Here is a 19,467-nt window from a genome sequence, read left to right on the forward strand (position 1 = left end):
TTGCGTGTGTCGTGAAGTGATTCAATCTCCTGTGACTTGCTGATGTCATGTCGATGATCTGAGTTGTTAATCTTCATGTTCGTTGTGGGTCTATCCTAAAGGTTTGATATGTATTTTCCCCCCCTCACCCCTCAGATGAACGTTTTCCATTGGATGCCACAGTGGAGTTTGTCTTTTCAACTGGACCCGAGAAGATCAAAGGTCGGGGCACTCATTCATCTTCAAGTCATTGCTGACTCAAAATCACTTCTACGTTCCCCCCTTCGTCTGCCACTTTTCCATCACTATTTATTGCAGATGGCAAAACTGTACTTCAGGGTTCTCATTCTTCCATGTGCTTTTTATTTATGGACCTTTTAAGGACTTTTGAGGGCTAATTTAGCCATTTTTGAAGGAGTTTTTCTCTATTCAGCAGGGGATTCACGGTGGATTGAATGAACCCTTTATTTGACATACTGTATGTCAAATTGGCCCGAAATGACCCAAAGTGATCACGTGATCATCATCGGAACTGATCGGAGACCGCGGGAAAAGCAGAGTGGGAACCAGGAAGGCGTGTAGCCTGACAGCGGGGTTTCAGGGAAAGGGCACCAGGTGCCCTTTCCGACAAAACTATTAATTGGAAGGGTGGGGGAAATGACATACGCAAATGAAATGAACACCACATGTTCATTTTTAAGGATTTTTATTTTATTTTAGAAGCTTTCCCTGAAGATTAAGGACAATTATGTACATAATTTTACAACTTCTTTTTTTAATGGATTTGTAGGACTTTTAAGGACCCGTGGGAATCCTGTAACTTAAAATGAACGTTGAAACACAAGTCTCGTATCTCTCCACAGGTCGTGAGTACCACAAAAATGACCCGGCCGTCACGGTTGATTACAACACTGCTGACCCTGTAGTTCGCTGGGATTCCTATGAAAACTTCAACCAACGATACCAGGACAGTCTTGAGGGTAAAAGTTCAGCATATTTTAACACCCTTTTTTTAAAGGGCTAGTTCTGCCGAATGCAGAGTTCCTATAATGGTGCAAGACATTTAAAATCAGAAGTACTGTATTTTCATCAGATGTTAAGATGGGCATATTAATGGGATATTTGTGTCACAGACATTGCCCACACAAGAGGTCCTGTTGATGGCAGCCTCTATGCGCAAATAAAGAAACGCCGGGACCCAAGTTCTGGTTCTGTTTCTTCAACCAATGGCAGCAGCCACGGGGCAGAGGAGAGACCCGATCAATTCCTCTCTCATCACTCTGACTCTGCGCTTTCGGCACATTCGAGCCCCTTTAACCAATCATCCATCCATACTGACCACCGCGAAGAGACATTACATCCACCGCCTCCTTCCAGGCAAGAACGAGAGGAGCTTGAGCGTCTGCTGGGAGGCATAGAGGGAAGCCGGAATGTCGAGCGAGAGACCGCCATCTTGGATGACGGCGATTCGTCACCTTCGGAGCGGACCGAGACACTGAGGCTCAGCAGGTCCTGTTCGTGCCGAGATGGATACCGGTCTCAGCGCTGTGCGGAACCTGGATGCGACCGCACCCTGTTAATGCCAAATGGTTACTGCCTTGATCGAGCACCTGGTACCAATGGGCACCACGGGGCCACTCCTTCTCCCATCCCCAACTCAGCTGCTCCTCCCTCACACATGGACCTGTGCCAGCACTATGGTCCACACCCCCACCAGTCTCTCCCACCACCAGACCTGGTGTGGGATCGCCAGAGCAACCAGCAGCACTGCCGCGCTTGCTCGGAAGCTACCTCCTCACGTCATCTCTGCCACTACCCTTCTCTTGACCACAACCATTCTCACTATCCTCTCTCTGCACCGGCTCGCGTCTGCTGTCGAGAGGACGATTACAGTCCCTACCACCTTCCTCCTCTGTCTCACAGCCACCACCATCCCCACCCTCACAACCCCAAGTCCTCCACCAGCCCACCCTATCATGAAGTAATGTTAATGGAGAGTCTACCGCCCCCTGGCTGCTCTTGCAGGGATTGCAGTATCAGGAGAGAAGAAGCATCAGTAGCCTATCACAGCCTCAGGCTTGATCGGGGCAACGGATATCACTGGGACAGAGAGGCAGAACTTCAACAGCCGGAGCTACGAAGAACAAGGGAGGCAGAATTAGCCCGAGGGGGATCGGAGAGCCATTGGGAGAGGCGCGGCCGAGAGTTCTCTCTCCCTTGGGAGCGAGACAGAGAGGCGGAGCTCCAGTGGGAAAGGGAGAGAGAGGCGGATTACTGGCACAAGAGGGACACCGTGGCTTCCTATGGGCCGCAGGGCCACAATCACCACGCCTTCACCTTTGACCCCTTGCCATCATGTCACCCCGGCTATCCGGAGCCTTCACGGTCCCACGCTCATTCACACCTCGACCTCAAGTACAGCAGCAGTATCAGCGGCTACCAAACGCCCCGGCAGGTGTGCCCGTGCTCGCCTTACCAGCCGTCACCGTCTGAAAGCAGGGGATACGCCTCAGGCTACCAGTCCGAGTCCACTTCGCCGTTGCCACCCGCGTCCTCCATGATGGGACCCTGTAGCCATAGCGGTGGGTCAGCCGAGCATAATCCCAGTCACCACCGTCACCATCCGGACGCACAGCAACCATACAGCTCCGACTCACATGCGGGTGAGCCACGCTTTTAATTGACATTCATGACTTTCGTTGCTGTTTTTTTTCTTGCCACTGATGAATTCCGTGATGTCATTTGGCAGACGGCATTCGTAGCTCAGGTGAAAGCGTGGGCTGGAGGGACCACATCACCAATGGTTCTTTTAAAAGAGGCCACAGAGAGGGCCACGGCGCGTGCTCTACCCCATCAGACTTGTCCGGACCGTCCACTCCCGTCCATACAAGCAGTCCTCTGCGGACGCAGGAAAGGTATTAGACTTGTTTTCAAAGTTTCTGTGATGACCAACGGCAAGCCAGTGTAAGGTTGCAAATATTGCGTTGTTCGTAGTAATACAGCAAGCTCTATGATCAACTGAATGCTAAAACACCATTATTGTAACTATTAATCAGCGTTCATCACACTCCTTTCATTTTTCTGCTTCCAACTTTGTGCGAATGGTTTGGGGAAGGCCCTTCTCATCAACCATGATGAGTGTGGGCTTTTCCATGTGAAATTTAAATACCTTCCAATTTTATTTCCCGCATTGGAGCCAGATGAAACTAACGGCTTCTGAAACTGCCGGCAGATTCTTTTTTTTCCGATTTGGGTCTGGGCTCCACATGGATATAATTGAATTCTAATATCCTTTAAAAAATCACTCTCAATAATTTGGGAGCTCTGAACCATCAAGAACAGTGAATCTGTTCTTTTCAGAATCAGAATCATCAGAATCATCTTTATTGGCCAAGTATGTAGAACACACAAGGAATTTGTCTCCGGTATAACACGCTGCACTAGTATCATCGTAAACAACAAAATCATTGAACCATTTTAGAGTAACCAGTAGTTTTGTAGTACCATTTTGTGGTGCAAGAAGAGTGACTATGTCAGTGACTGTTTAAGGAGTTAATGGCTAGAGGGAAGAAGCTGTTTAAGTGTCTACTGGATTTGGTCCGCATGGATCTGTAGCGTCTGCCTGAGGGGAGTGGCTGAAAAAGGTGGTGGGCAGGGTGCGGGGGATCCAGGAGGATTTTCCGTGCCCTTGTCTTGATTTGAATGAAGGGACTAAAAAAAAAAATGGTGCAGAAAATTTTTGAGCGGCAGATGTTAAAATCGTAACTGCAACTCCGTTTTGTCTATGTTGACTTTATAGTTATAATGGCAAGCGCTCCAATGATTGTCCATATAGCGCTATAATCTTTATTATCTTTAGTAGTTTATACATGATTGAGTAAACAATCTCAAATGTTTCATGACATTTGCTCTTGGCTTTCGAATGGAGGGTAAAAGTTTGCGTTGTTGTCATAACCTGGTACTTTGTCCCTAACAATGTAGTATTACAACATTAATATCTACCCATATATATTTTAGTCCCAGTCCAGGAAGAGAGTACGGGATCCGGAAAACAGTCATCAGCAGTGACCACGAGGCATCACAGCCCCAGGATGGGCAATACTCTTCTGGTAACGTCATCCAGGTGGCCACGGAGACCCCAAGAAGCACCTCACCAATGAAAAGCCAACCGTCAAACACAACCTCACTCACTCAAACAGACTCGCACAACCACTGCACTGCACCAACTGCTCCGCCCCCGACAACAACCGCCCCACAGCAGCACTGTAACCATGACGGACAATCATCAACACAGAATAGTCGTTCGGACTCTGTGATGACAACCGCGTCTGTCCAAACCTCAGCCGCACCGGCTCACCATTCCCAACATCCCACTTTGGAGACCCCTCATCCGTCCGAGGCTGCCGCGGTGCCTTCCTCGTCGACTCAGGCAGTGTGTCACCCTCCAAGCCAAACCCAGGCCACCAACTCGGTAGCCAGTCACTTGCCGCAGGTGAATGGATGTTCTTCTCCAACCAGGGGTTCCCTCCCTGAAGTCCCCAAATCTCCCAGCAGCCCCAATTCTACAAGTTCCCACCCAGCCCCCTCACCTGCGTTGTCTTCAACCCAGGCCGCATCCAGCAGCATGGAAGGATCTCCCGTTTCAGAGAGCCCCGTTCCTGGCTTTGCCACTCTGGGTAGGAAGTTGATGATGAGCGGCTCTGACCTCCACCATCACAACCAGATTCCCGCCCACCACGGACCCCCTCAACACCCCTATCCAAGAATGGAACACAACCCGCCAATCGACATCAATAAGAGACACTACCACTCTGCTCACCCCCCACAGCTTCATCAAATATCCGTCTCCAACTACTCCACCATCTCCATACCACTTCCTCACCCACAGCCTCCTCTTCCAGAGAAACGGCATCATCAACCCGGCTCACCCGCCGAAGAAGCGGAGGCTCACAAACCAACCGTGAGCCACTCCAGCAATACTCAGCATCAGCATCATGTCACCTTCTCACCAACCGTGGGGGAAATTGCACCCTGTGAGAACCAGAGTGATGCTGGCTCTGAGGAGCCGGAGAATGGAAACAGAGTCAGTGTCAAGTTTGTCCAGGACAGTTCGAGGTTCTGGTATAAGCCAGGCATCTCCAGAGAGCAAGGTAGGTTTGAAAAGAGCATGTGGATGTGACATGTAACATTTAACAAGTGTTTAAAAAAAATAATCCTCAACAAAACACTGCAGCTTAACTTTGACAGTGGTTAAGGTGGTTGGTTACTTAACTTCTGATGTGTATTCTTTTACTGATCTGGTTGAGTTCTCTTCACACTCATTGTTGAAGGTTCTCCTTATAATGTATATGTTGCAAAAAAATACATACCCATGTTTGTGGGGGGGGGCACTAGGTCCATTATGACAGCGAAACCACCAAAATTTTAATCGTCTCATGGTGTTATTACTTGTGCACAGCACACTAATGGATGACTAGCTTTGAAATCAGTCCTCTCAATGATGATGTTTTACTCAATTATTGTTCAAGTGAGTGGAAACGGGGTCACAAAATTATTGCAAAATGACAAAAGTATTTATTACTTGTGACAATTTGACATTTCAGTACAGATTTTAGTGAGCTGACACAGGTCATTTTCTTTCGTGGGCCACATAAAATAATGTGGCGGGCCGGATCTGGGCCCCGGGCCTTAAGTTTGACACCTGTGCTTTAAAGGCATGTTTTAAAAAATTATATATTCCACTGTAATTCTATGTCTTTTAACTTTAGGACGTTTAAAATGTGCATTCTCTGTGACATAACATGCTGAGTCACAACCATCCTAACATTTTGATTTTGCTTCATCGTAGCAATCGTTGCTTTGAAGGAGAGAGAGCCTGGGACCTTCCTGATCAGAGATAGTAATTCCTTCCAAGGTGCTTATGGCCTGGCACTGAAGGTGGCCACACCTCCTCCTAATGTCAACCAGCATAGCAGTAAAGGTAAAGTGATAAGAAAAATGCATGTACTGTATACAGTGTGCTACTGTTGGCCACAGCTCACACCTAAACTCTCGGGTCACTGTATATTTATTATGGTGCTTGTAGTTTGCAGTGGTGTCAAACTGATATGAATGTAAATTAGAATCACAACTAAGCGAGGCACTATCTCCTCTTCGGATTGTGTTTAGTGTAGAGTGGTACCTCTACTTATGAAATGAATTGATTCTGGAAGAAATTTCTTAACAAGAACATTTGTAAGTAAAGACGCGTTTTCCATGTAAATGCCCTAATCCGTTCCAAGCCCCCCAAAATTCAGACATAAATGTTTAAAACATTAAAATGCATCAAAATATGTAACAAATACATGTTACAATGGCGGCCCGGTAGTCCAGTGGTTAGCATGTCGACTTCACAGTGCAGACTGAGACTCCCTGTGTGGAGTTTGCATGTTCTCCCCGGGCCTGCGTGGGTTTTTTCCGGGTACTCCGGTTTCCTCCCACATTCCAAAAAAAAAACATGCATGGCAGGTTGATTGATCACTCTAAATTGTCCCTAGGTGTGAGTGAGGGTGTGTATGGTTGTTCATCTCTGTGTGCCCTGCGATTGGCTGGCTACCAATTCGGGGTGTCCCCCGCCTACTGCCCGAAGACAGCTGGGATAGGCTCCAGCACCCCCGCGACCCTCGTGAGGATGAAGCGGTTCGGAAGATGAATGAATGAATACATGTTACAATTACATTATTGCACAATAAATACAAGAGTTGTGCATAGTGTAAAAAACAAAGAATGGAGTAAATATTAAAAATGATGGTCATTTAACTTCTAACTGCGTCCTAATTTTTGCCCTCTTTAGTTCATGTTCTCTCTCAGAAGTCATTTTTGCCTGGCATTTTGTAAAGAACTGATCTGAGGACGGTTGCTTTTGTCGGTTTTTATCAATCCTTCAAAAGTGTCCAAGGCAAACATCATTATGTTGAGCGATCGCCTGACTGGTGAACACTTTTTCTGGGTGATTCACATTTACGGAAAACTATTCGAACACCTCATGGCCCGAGGGGCAAATGACCAGGATGCTGCATACACATATCTATCTACACACATAGATACATTCGATAGTGGTCACTTTTAGCCAATGGGATGCCAGGATGATGCTCTGTAATAGCCAATGGCAGAGCAGCTATAAGTATGTTGCGCTCAGGTTAACTCTGAGCTGCAAGTAGCAGACCATACTGTATTTTTACCTTTCTTGTCGTGAAATTTCTTTCATAACAAGAGACAATATTTTCCTGTTGAGGCGTTTCGTAACTTGAAAATTTCAGATGAAGAGACGTTCGTAAGTAGAAGTACCACTGTATCTAATATTGTGGCCAGTGGCGTTATGCGTTACCGTTAATCACACTATGTGCTGACAGCGTTTCTCCGTTGTGACAACAGGCGACCCTCTCGAACATTTGGTGAGACACTTCCTCGTCGAAACAGGACCCCGAGGAGTCAAGATTAAAGGCTGTCAGAATGAGCCCTACTTTGGTCAGCTTTTCATCATGTCTCTCAGCGGGAAAAAAACAAAAACAAGAAAACTTTCCAGTGATGAGTTATTGACTTGTTTTAATGTGCACCTGTAGGGAGTCTTACTGCACTAGTCTATCAACACTCCATCACACCCATCTCTTTGCCCTGCGCACTGAAGATCCTCGAAAAAGGTTGGCATTCCTCCATCTTCGAATCTAAACATCGATTGCCCGGACAGGAAACATGACGTGAAATGAATTCAAATGAAAAAGGCTTTAAATGTGTATGTTACATCACATCTGTTTGGTAATTATCTTCTGCATGTTGTCAGATCTGATCGGAGAGGTGCCAGAGGTTCAGCCTGTTAGCAACATCAGCACTGCTGCTGACCTGCTCAAACAAGGAGCTGGTGAGTTGACGGACCTGCTTATAGATGAGAAGTAAACGACGCCATGACGCCTACCGGAAGGGGAACTATGGGCAGCCAGTACTATTTTGTGTTAATATTATTCATTACAAAAAAAAAATTACTGTACAGCAGGGGTGTCCAAACGTTTTGCCAAGGGGGGCAGATTTTATGTGGTAAAATGTTGGGGGGCCGACCTTGGCTGACATTCTTTACATTGAACAACAATATTGTTCAACAAATTTTAGTAAGCCAGTCTGTTTCACATTTCCATTTTTATTTTAATTTCAACAATCTTAAGAATTTCTTTTGGTTCGTTGGAAACAGGTATATCACATGCAACTGCTTATTCACTTGACTTTTTCTTAAACAGAAGTCTCCTGAGTGCAAATTGATTGATTTGAAAAATAAAATGTATCACCATGACTTTTCAATAGTCACAAAACCTTTGACTCGAACAACAGGGAAATGAACAAGCAATACACATCCACATCTGCAAGGATCATTTGAAATATGACATATCAGTCAATATAAACACGGAGTGATGTCTTGTTAACTCGTGAGTGATGCCCTCTAGTGTCTAAATGCTATTACTCATTTAGTGAATGCTATTACTCATTTAGCCACTAGAGGGAAGCAGTACTCTATGAAACATCACTCACCAGTCTACGAGACCTCAGTCAATGCAACACGTGTTCCATTGCGCCCAACCTGCGGGCCAGACGGCACTGATTTTATGACAGGGGCCGAGGGCCGGATGAAATTCGACCGCGGGCCGGATTTGGCCCCCGGGCCGGACTTTGGACATGCCTGCTGTACAGTCAATAGTGGTCAAAGGATGTTGAAGGGATCCATCTTGACTGAGAAACAACCTTTTTATGTCGGGAAGAGGTTTAGCCTGGGTTGTTACAAACAATGTTGAATGTTGTTTGTATGCCATGATTGTGAAGGTAAAAGTGACAATTTTTATGGTGAGTTTGTGGTATATTTACAGTGTAAAAGAATAAGATATTTTTTTTCTGGGGGCAGGGCATTCATTTCTTGCAGGTTTTCACTCTTTGTGACAGGCAAATCGGATCACTGTTTTATGCATCCCTGGCTATAAAAATCGGAGTGAGAAATTCTCTCGAAAGTCCGTCTGCTGTGCTTTCGTTCATGCTGCTTCTCGTCCCGCAGCCTGTAACGTCCTCTACCTGAATTCTGTGGAAACGGAGTCTCTGACTGGCCCACAGGCCATTGCCAAAGCAACAGACGCCACACTGGGGAGCAGCCCGCGCCCCGCTGCCACCATAGTCCAGTTCAAAGTGACGTCGCAGGGCATCACGTTGACCGACAGCCAGCGCAGGTACAGAACGTCCCAAAATCTCTTAAATCATTTGAAGTCCTTACTTTTAATATTAATTGCCAAGTACAGTGGAACCTCTACTTACGAACGTCTCTTCATGTGAAATTTTCATGTTACAAAACGCCTCAACAGGAAAATATTGGTCTTGTTACGAAAGACATTTCAAGATACGAAAGGTAAAAATACAGTATGGGCTGCGACTCGCAGCTTTGAGTTTCCTGAATGCATCATACCTATAGCTGCTCTGTCATTGGCTATTACCGAGCATCTTCATCGCTCACGATGCTGATGTTTGCCTTGGACATTTTTGAAGGATTGTTAAAAGCCGACAAAAGCAGACGTCCTTGGATCAGTTCTTTACAAAACGCCAGGCAAAAACCACGTCTGAGAAAGAACATGAACTAAAGTAGACAAAAAAACGATGAGGACCCAGTTAAAAGTTAATGACCATCATTTTTATTCTTTATTCTTTTTGTTTTACATTATGCAAAACTCTCATTTATTGTGCAATAATCTAATTGTAACATGTATTTGTTACATATTTGGATGTATTTTTATGCTTTCTAGAACATTTATGTCTGAATTTTGGGGGTGTTTGGAACAGATTAGGGCATTTATATGGAAAACGCGTCTCTACTTACATTTTTTATTTAAGAAATTTCTTCCAGAACATATTAATTTCATAAGTGGAGGTGCCACTGTAGTTGCTAAAGGATAAATTTCTGTCATTGCACAATGAAAAGAAAAAAAACCCCATCCAAATGCAATCGTTGTTTGGATCTCGATTCAAGCAGATGTGTTCTTTCGTGAATTTGGATGAGCAACAGACGGACAGATAAATTAAGGCACGTTGGTCCAACATTCGTTTGCACATCCAGATTTGAATTTCTCGAGAAACGTCTCTGTGTGGGCATTTGCATGATCTCTATGTGCCTGCATGCATTTTTCTCTTGCTACGCCATCAGCGTGAAATGAACTAAAGTAATTGAACTGTTCGTCCGTGTGAATGTGAGTGTGAATTGTTGTTTGTCTTTTAATGTGTCCTGCAATGTGACAGTCAACGGTTCCCTCGTGTCTCTGCCGCGATAGGCTACGGTCACCCTCAACCACAATGAGAAGTGCTCTGGAAAATGAATGGATGAATGAATTCAATTTAATGAGCACTAAGCCTCTGTCTCTTTTCTTCCAGGGTTTTCTTCCGCAGACATTACGCAGTGAACAGCGTAACCTTCAGTAGCCTTGACCCCAAGGATAGGAGGTGGGCCAGCCCGATTGTTATTGTTTCTCCGCATTTGGACCTGAAACTAACCGAAAAGCTGCAGATTGCACCCTGGATCACTTGGCTGCATCTGTTGCTGTGATCCTCGCATGATTGTTTGTGTAATGTGGGATTTAGGAGTGCCTATATGCACGAGTGTGTGCGCGCGCGTGTGTGTGTGTGTGTGTGTCAGCGTGAGCATGCCGGCTGCAGCTGCCTGAGCCTGCTCTCTTTCTCTCTCTTTGAATAGGTGGACTAACTCAGACAACACCACTGTTAAGTAAGTGCTCTGTTTGCTTGGTTACTGCTGTGACAAAGCATGTTTGCTTCATTGTAAATAAAGTCGTGAAAGGGGGGTAAAGTAGACCCCCCGCTATTCGAGGGGTATAAGGACCAGGCTAGCCTGCTAATAGCGAAAATCCGTGTATAATTGATGGCTATTGAAATGCAGTGATTTAAAAAAAATAAATATTCTTTCAAAAACACTAATAAACACTCACTGGATGTTTGCACGAAAAACTGGTGGGGGAGCGATGGGTTCAAGACTTTGAAAAAAAAATAATGTGAAGAAGCAAATCCGTGTGGATCGACTGTATTTGGACAAAGGTATTGGGGCACCTGGTGAAACAAAATATTTGTGCGTGTTTGTGGTTCGCTATTCATGACTTGTTGGTGCTCTTTCTGCAATACCTTCAAATGCCACAAGATGTCACCAAAGCCCTGGCTAATAGGAAAGTAGTAATTAGAGTCAAGGAATTGTTTCCATACATCCACCCACAAGTTCCGTAGCTATAATTTGATAACCATGAAGGTGGTTTATGTGATAATGCTAATCAGAAGGTGGGTGTCTATTTTGGTCCATTTGGCGTTTCACACTAGCAGGTGCACGGCATGGACCGCATGCCTGACAAACACAGAGTAATTCTATTGTTCAAACACACGTATTGTTGTGGGTCAGTCTTTTAATTCATGTTTTGTCGTCTGCAATACTCCCCGAATCAACAACATTAGAAGTGCTTACTGTTATTTGGTCCAGTAGGGAACACATAGAGGCGTGGTTAGCATCTCCGCTTCACAATGCTAAGGTTCTGGCTTCGAATTTCGGCTCAGTCGGTCTTTGGAGTTTGCATGATTTCCTTCTGTAAGTTTTCCATGGCTGCTCCAGCTTCCTCCCACATTCCAGAAACATTGACTCTCGTCCAACGGGTCTGTCAGTGTGAATGGCTTTGTCTTCATTTGGTTGATCGGATGGCCTGTGAGTTGCTCACCACAACGCTAATGCTAAGCGGAATAGAAAAAGGTTATTTCCTTTTTTGTAAAGACACAATATGAGACTGCACTCACACTCGACATCATATTCGTGAAGTGACATTTTGTTGCTGGTGGTTTTACTATCCAAAAGTAATTTGGGACCCTGGGTGAGGAACCACATTTCTAATTTGGGTCCTGAGCTGAAAGCAAGCTTTAGCAATGTCATCGATGAGACAAGTTGACCAAATACTGTTACCTGCTTTTCGTTATTCTCTTCCCTCAGAGTTTTCGGTTTCGTAGCCAAGAAGCCGGGCAGCTTGGCGGAGAACGTCTGCCACTTGTTTGCCGAGCTGGACCCGGAACAACCTGCCTGCGCCATCGTCAACTTCATCAACAAAGTCATGTTGTCGCAGCGCCGGTGAACAGAAGCTGCTTTGTTTGTGAGCTTAATTCCTAACGCCGTTGTTAGGATTCGCCTATTTGGGAGCTCATCGGACTGGAGGCTACGTGACAAGACACAAAAAATGGAGTTCACAGAATGTTATAACTCGATTCCAAAGTGGAGGGACTGTGGACTGTGAGAACATTTGATTTGGTCTGCCTTGCAACGCTTTAAAAAAAAAACTGCCTCAGAGGAACTGTTACAAAGAGACCAAAAAATTTCAGCCGCAAATGCTCCAATAATTAAAAAAATTTGATTTGATCAGTCAGTAGCTTGCATCACCAAGCTAAAAGTCTGTTTGGGTACCTTGCTGCAGGTTGGGTTCAAAGGAACACATCAAAAATATCATGACTGAATTTTCAAGTCTCCTTGTTTCTGTAAAATAAGCAGACTGCCGAAGTATGTCCGGAGATGTGATCAGAGGTGGAAAAAGGAGAATATGTTTGCCAAAAACGTTTTGGTATTTCACCATACTTATTTTTGGTTTGTTTTTTTTGGAGTACCGTACATGCTAGGACAGTAACATCACATGTAAACAACTACAACTAGTGTAATTTGAATAATGGTATATAATAACTTATATGTTTTTACTGAAAAAGCACATTCTTAAGTACAGACTTTGTTGGATTTGTTGGCCCCCTGATCTAAATCAAAAACCGAGTGTTACCAGCTGTGTGACAGCAGACGACATGCAGGAGCGGCCAACGAGAAAGATTTTGAACGTCACAGAATTTGAATACTTCAAATCAAAAGAAGACCAAAGACCTGATCATATTTGGTGTCAGGTGTGTATAATAACTCCCATAATCGTTAACGACAATCCTGTAATTACTCCTCCAACTCACACACTAATTCAGCTGAGCGTAAATAGGAATGTTCGCGTTTTAGCCGTCCGTATCGGGGACAGTTTGAAAGTATTTTCGGCGACCGAGTGTCGTTACGTCCGCTCTTAACTGAAGTATAACGCAAGTGAAATGAGGGTGGGGAAGAAAGGAGAAGTGAGGATGTACGTGCAGTGTTATTGTGCTTTGATTGTATTGAGCGTCATTTTCACACAGAGGCCAAAAAAAAATGTACTTAGCCAAAGATGAAGCACTCTTGTATGAATTAATAAGCTTTTCATCAAGCTATATTTTTGTACTTAACGGCTCCTTGTAGCTCCGCTATGCATTTATTTTAGTGTTGCCTTCGTAAAAAAAAAAAACTACATTACAGCAATAATATATTGTGGTCTTTGTATTATATCTCCCATGTCGATCTCTATACGATGTAGTAATATATTTTCACATGCAGCTATAGGACCATGTATGAGACGTCACAAAAGGAAACGTTGTTTTGTTTGAAAAGGAATATTATGCTATTTTGTATTCAGAAAATAGAATAAAGTGAGAATGTGGTACCGTACATATTTGTGAGTCACTGGTTATGTTCCGTTGTGGTGGTTCCGGAAAAAGGGAATTGAAAGAGTTGATGTTGTTGCTATATTTATTGACATTTCCTTTTTCGCTTCTTTATTACAACGAAGTCATTGTTTTTAAAACATCTGCATCTCCATTAACCCCCCCCCCCCCCAAAAAAAAAATTAGACACCTTGATTATTTGCCTTATCACCGTTCAAATGCACGAGTGTTAGCCTCACGTCTTCCTAATCAAAAACGTAGACGTGCGCTGTAGGTTTCAAATTCTTTGCAGCCGGATGAACATTTGTAACCACAAACAGCATTTCCAAAAGGTTTCATTGGGTTTACTAACTAAACATTCTGTCAATCGTACAGTGTTAAACGTAACAAAGAAGAAAAACAAAAGAATAATCATGAAAATAAATATTAAATACACGCTTCCTTCAAGAGTTTATCTTTGGCAAAGATTATTCAACTACTAATCTACAAGTGCAATGTCGGAGTTTTGAGAATTGTTTTTTGGTACTTGAACCCCCCCGACCCCCACCAAAAAAATAAATAAAAAATCAACACATAACCTTGTTTAGGAAGCTGCTCAATTTAAGAGGCAGTTTCGTCATGGAACCCGATCATGTGCAAACTTCAACCAAACACTCCAGTGAAGGAATACACCATCCCTCCCCACATCTGTGGTAATGAGAGTTGGCTAGGGGGCCGCGAAGGGGTGCCAGTGCTGGTATGTGGTGTTGGAGCCACAGTCGATGTAGTGATACGCTTCCAGGCTGTTCTGGGATGTTCGCACCATGTGTGAGGTTTTCACCGAGGTTCTGAAAACACAGGCAGGGCCGTGCATAAAGACAGCTGCTTGCGAGCACAGCGTGCACACTGTTGACACTGGCGTTGCCCCCGACCATTATTTTTACTCGACAACTGCGCCTTCCAAGTTGTGTGATTATCACTTCAAAACAAATTTTCTGAAAAGTTTTCTTTTCTGTGAAGATACACTTTGGGTAAATGGCAAGAGGAAAAATATGATGACCACTGAACCAAAAATTTATATCAATGTAACATGGCAAAAAAGGCCGTACATGTCTAAGTAGACCGCTCATTCTCATACGGCTAAGTTGTCAATACCAAAAGACAATCACCTTTTGTTGTACCCTGCTTAGGGATGTTACTGAAAATTGATTGTCGTGATGTCAGTGACATATTAATTCAATTTCCATCCTGCATTAAAAAAAATAAATAAATAAAAACAAACGGAAGGCTGAACTGCTTTCCGGAATGGACTGCGTGTCCACTTTTAATATCATTTCTAATGATTATATTTCTAATATTTCAAAGTAAATCAGAACCGACCAGATGGAATTTAATTCCCCGGGTGAACATAAGACATACGTACTGCATGAAAACAAGGATGTTGTGGACCTTGATGCTGCGCATGGTGCAGAAAGCACTGAAAACACACAAAAGGAGACAGTACAGTGGTACCTCTACTTACGAAATTAATTGATTGCGGAAGAAATGTCTGAACTCGAAAATGTTCGTAAGTAGAGACGTGTTTTCCATGTAAATGCCCTAATCCGTTCCAAGCAACCCCAAACTTGAGGCATAAATGTTTTCTAAAGCATAAAATGCATAAAAATATGTAACAAATACATGTTGCCATTAGATTATTGGATGATAAATGAGAATTATGCATAATCTAAAAAAAATTGAATCAAGAATAAAAATGATGGTCATTAACTTTTAACTGCGTCCTTGTCGTGTTTTTTGCCCTCTTTACTTCAAGTTCTCTCTCAGACGTGGTTTTTGCCTGGTGTTTTGTGAAGAACTGATCCAAGGATGTTTGCTTTTGTCGGCTTTTAACAAATAACTTTGAAAATATCCAAGCCAAACATCAATATACTGAGCGATGATGATGCCCGGTAATAGCCAATGGCAGAGCAGCTATAGGTATGATGCATTCAGGAAACTCGGAGCTGCAAGTAGCAGCCCATACTGTATTTTTTACCTTTCGTATCTTGAAATTTCTTTCGTAACAAGAAAATTTCATATGAAGAGACGTTCGTAAGTAGAGGTACCACTGTATTCAAATTAAGTCAGTCAAACTAAATCAAGGCATCGTTTGTATTTTCACTCTTACAAGATATCCTTTATTTGTCCCACACTGGAAATTTACGCTTGCGAGCAGCGCTTCATCACCAAGCCGTAGAATTACACTTGTCAGTTGATGTGCAAATGGTGCATGCAGCCAACTGTTTGTATGCAATCGATAAGAAAGTCAATTTTTCATCCTTTTAAATTTTAACATGGCAGATCTTTCAGAAATCTTCCAAAACATTTCATACACTATTTACTCCTGTGAAATACGGTAGATCTTTTCCTTCTTCATATCAGAACATTTGCACATTTGTAAAAACAACACACACTAATACGAAATGCATCCACCCCCCCTCCCAAATTGACACTTACTAGACATATGGTGCACTGCTGCCAATCTCTACACTGACCGTGTAGTTCACCTGCGCAACAATGAAGACGAGAAAATTGTGCAGACAAGAAACAGTCCACGTTTGTTGGCGCCGTGACGACGACGTCTCTAATGACAACGTACCTGACGCTTGCTCAGTGGTAAGATGGTGGTGGCAATGCTAAGCTGACGCGTCCCGATCACCTTCTTCATGTAGAGCACCTGAGAGCTGACGCTTTCCACCAACACTGAGAAAAAATTCGGGTTGCTGAAGTTCAGCGTGCTCTGAAAGGAAGATAGAGGTGAAAGTTATCAATAACTGCAGAACTCCATATGCATCACGCGGAACTCCTCCCCCCAAAATAGTAGTAATAACAGTTGTAATTTCAGCCAGTGTTTCAAGTGGACGTTAAGTGCGCTGTACTTCTTTGTCATTTGTCTATGTGACATCAGGAAACAGTTTTCGAGAGATTCAGTGAGACGTGAGGTCTTGGACTGGGCTGCCGGTCGAGGGGAACACGCACCGTTAAGTTCATCTGGACCTTGTCGGTTGCGGGGTCAAAGTGCACCGTCACCGCGCATATCCCATCATCCACCACAATCGTTGTTCGCGGGAAGAGGAAGAAGGCCACCAGCATGGACGCAAGGAAACACAGCACGACGGACAGAACCACGTAGAGCTTGCTGGGATGATGACAGTTCGTACGTTACACACCTTGACATGCTCTGTTGTTGTGCGCGCGCTGATGGCTTACGTTCTTTGAGGCTGCAGCCTTTGGTCGGTATATGGGATCAATGCAACCAATTCATTGACTTGATCTATTGGGGAGAGACAGTGAGACAAGCAACATGGTAACTATGCATTTGCCTGCAAAAGCACAAATCTGGCATCACTTGAGTAGAGCCTTTCAAACCACATAATTTAGGCTCAGCAAGTACACTTGTAATGTAATTATGAATTGGGCTGCAGCTATTGAATATTGAGCATTACAGTATCGTACTGAACATTCCATTTAATAATCGATGACACTAGTATCTCCGAGCTTCTCTGAAGATACAATATTAACACTTTCCAGAGGGCCACAGCGAAAGTGGCAACAACAACAAGGTACGGTATTTCCTATTGAGGATGCCAACAACGTGTATGCTTGCATGCTAATCTGAAATCCGACGGTTTTACTGACCCGTTGGCATGCGTCCACTTCCTTGACACGCCGGGCACGTTATGCTGTCTCTGCCGGTGAACTCCACGTAAGGAAACTGGGCAATGTCTTCGCTCCTGACGAGTCCATCCAGGGAGTCGTCGTCAAAGTCTGTCGGCCTCCCCTCACCTGGCCGCCGGTTGCCCTTCAACCTCTCCCGCAGGCTTGAGAGTCTGTTGCCGTCGAGGCGAGAAAACGCGCTCCCCATGTCGCACAGCTTGCCTAGACCGTCGATGCCCGTTTTTTGTCTCGTCGCCTGCAGGGTAGTGACAACAAGACATTTGTGCACGAAAAACTACTTTTAAAGTTCTATTGCGTACAAGCAAACAGGTAGCTACCTCTCAACCACCACCAACAAATAATGCACGGGCAGACATAAATCAAAAGTAGCCACCTGTAGTTAACTACACCGCAAATGACTTTTAACAATGAAAGCTTCGAACTCCTCAGGTCGTTTCCATCACTGTCACACGAGGAGCATTCGGTCCGCTTCCGGCAACTTCATTTTATTGCGTTGCCTTCACGTGCGCTACGTACGTTATATACGCCAATTGTCACTCATTCATTGCGTTCAGTGTGTGACGTTTTCTTTAAAAATATTTTTGTAGAAATGTTTGGAAAATATTTATTGTTCGGTTTGGGATAATATTCGTTCAGTTGTTGTCGTGCGAATCACATGAATGTAAACACTGTGTTCGTTCCCGTTTCAGAGGTACTTTGAATCATCTTCGATCGTAAAACCAGCGGCGAACATAAACATATGGGCGCGGCTCTTAATAGTACACTAAAGGTTGACGTTTAATGCTCATTTTTTCACCGACCTCATTGATGCATTTGAAGACTTATTTATGGCACACGTGGGGAAGGTTTATCGTTCATACTTGTCGATATTTCATATGAATATAATGACTAAACTTTTTTTTTCCAGGTTGTGACAACGATACAGCATAATTATACCAGGGCATGGCGATCACATTTTATCAAAACAATGCAATTAACCCCCCCCCCCCCCCCCAGTGTGACTAATTTTTAGGAACTACACGTTTATTTTTATACAATCGTGAACAGCGTGCTCCCCCTACAGCTGGTTGAACACAGTCGCGATTGTTACTTTTACTCCATTACCACAAGGGGGCAGTGTCTTCAAAGATATTCACCAGGACTGACTTGTACAGCAGTGTTTTATTCCGTTTTAATCTCTAAATTTAGCGTTTACCTTCACCTTTCATCATTTAATAATTAAAATCATATAATTAATTGCACTTTTTAATTACAACATTTTAATGAATGCAATCAATCTCGTCTCTGGAATGTGTATAATTAGTTGATTTTTGATATACTGCTACTATGACGACGACTACTACTAATAAATTCACGTGGATGTCAGCCAAGGCTGGAGGGACTCAATTTCAGCACTGCAGTTTAAGGGCTCAGACTGGCACACTTTAGTTCACGTTTTAATGAAGATATACAATTTTACACTTATTAATTTATCAACCAGTACTATTCCCATATTGATTTTATTTATTTGCTTTTGCATTTGCTCAGATATCAGGTTTTCAATTAAATGTGCTGACAAAATCACAATTGGTTTATTTGAATGAGTATAAGAACATAAAGAGTTAAAATGGGCAAAAGGACACAAGGGTCCAATGACAAGGAGACACACCTTGGGATAAGATATGACATTTACACTTTTGCACATTTGCCAAACAATGCAGTTAAGAAGTTAAACAGTTTAGTCAGTCCACTCACAAGGTACTCCAACAAAATGTGCTCATTTTTAAAGATGCATAAAAACCTAAGATACAGATGCTAGTTTTTTGTTTTTTGTTTTTTTGTGAAGGCTGTCTGACGATGTTTTTTCACTGACCGGTATTTTGGAAATTCTCAGAAATCGTGGAAAGCTGTTTAAAATATTATTGCCTTTCATTTGCTTTAAACATATATTTCTAGGCCTCATTGACTATATACACTTTTGTTAAAACGTTTTATTTTTCATTATTTTTTAAATTCTCAAATGTGAAACGAGTGCATCTTCACTAATCTCTCAACTACGTTGGTGTACTTTTTGTTTTAATATTGCTGCCGTTGAGAATTGGGGATCTTTCATATTGGTTGGTTAGGAGTAAGCTTTGCTGAAGGTGGCTTCAAGGTCGCATCCGGGCACCTTTACGAAGCATTTGTCAAATTCAGGCGACCCTACCCTCCAAACTGGTTCCA

The 19,467-nt window shown here is 43.5% G+C and overlaps 3 protein-coding genes across 8 annotated transcripts in view; 1 reads left to right on the plus strand and 2 right to left on the minus strand.

The window, feature by feature from the left end:
- Window positions 1–13,573, plus strand: part of LOC127590950 (tensin-2-like) — a 55,744-nt gene extending 42,171 nt beyond the window's left edge. For 4 of the 5 annotated variants that reach the window (XM_052050624.1, XM_052050633.1, XM_052050651.1 and 1 more), the window contains 13 exons: window positions 136–201; window positions 843–959; window positions 1,113–2,642; window positions 2,729–2,894; window positions 3,997–5,129; window positions 5,828–5,959; window positions 7,393–7,485; window positions 7,581–7,658; window positions 7,799–7,876; window positions 9,050–9,218; window positions 10,408–10,476; window positions 10,727–10,756; window positions 12,011–13,573. In XM_052050624.1, the coding sequence (XP_051906584.1) occupies window positions 136–201; window positions 843–959; window positions 1,113–2,642; window positions 2,729–2,894; window positions 3,997–5,129; window positions 5,828–5,959; window positions 7,393–7,485; window positions 7,581–7,658; window positions 7,799–7,876; window positions 9,050–9,218; window positions 10,408–10,476; window positions 10,727–10,756; window positions 12,011–12,149 (3,800 nt within the window). In that variant the 3' untranslated portion in view covers window positions 12,150–13,573. The remainder of the gene's footprint in view (window positions 1–135; window positions 202–842; window positions 960–1,112; window positions 2,643–2,728; window positions 2,895–3,996; window positions 5,130–5,827; window positions 5,960–7,392; window positions 7,486–7,580; window positions 7,659–7,798; window positions 7,877–9,049; window positions 9,219–10,407; window positions 10,477–10,726; window positions 10,757–12,010) is intronic. The other variant, XM_052050642.1, reaches the window with a different exon arrangement.
- Window positions 1–19,467, minus strand: part of LOC127591554 (LHFPL tetraspan subfamily member 4 protein-like) — a 219,266-nt gene that overhangs the window by 8,575 nt on the left and 191,224 nt on the right. The window lies entirely within an intron of this gene.
- On the minus strand, window positions 13,639–17,760 carry LOC127591501 (transmembrane protein 106C-like). 2 transcript variants are annotated; one of them, XM_052051745.1, is made up of 8 exons: window positions 17,639–17,760; window positions 17,227–17,500; window positions 16,798–16,861; window positions 16,567–16,726; window positions 16,187–16,327; window positions 16,045–16,094; window positions 14,972–15,025; window positions 13,639–14,396 (listed from the first exon to the last, which is right to left on the minus strand). In XM_052051745.1, exons 2-8 carry the CDS (start codon window positions 17,450–17,452, stop codon window positions 14,276–14,278), a joined length of 816 nt encoding a protein of 271 aa, XP_051907705.1. In that variant the 5' UTR covers window positions 17,453–17,500; window positions 17,639–17,760; the 3' UTR covers window positions 13,639–14,275. The 2 variants fall into 2 exon arrangements, with proteins under 2 accessions (XP_051907705.1, XP_051907696.1); XM_052051736.1 differs by having other exon boundaries at window positions 13,640–14,396; window positions 17,583–17,760.

This window comes from Hippocampus zosterae, chromosome 2 (genome assembly GCF_025434085.1).
Source record: "Hippocampus zosterae strain Florida chromosome 2, ASM2543408v3, whole genome shotgun sequence".
NCBI classification, from domain to species: Eukaryota; Metazoa; Chordata; class Actinopteri; order Syngnathiformes; family Syngnathidae; genus Hippocampus; species Hippocampus zosterae.

Bases quoted from the DNA above. Each gene is read 5' to 3' on its own strand.
- LOC127591501 (XM_052051745.1), bottom strand. From the start codon at position 17,452: ATGGGGAGCGCGTTTTCTCGCCTCGACGGCAACAGACTCTCAAGCCTG. The intron at 15,026-16,044 runs GTAAGTGTCAAT...GTGTGTTTTCAG, and splicing joins AGCAGTGCACCATATGTCTA to TGCTTTCTGCACCATGCGCA. The intron at 14,397-14,971 runs GTACGTATGTCT...CTGTGTTTTCAG, and splicing joins AACATCCTTGTTTTCATGCA to AACCTCGGTGAAAACCTCAC.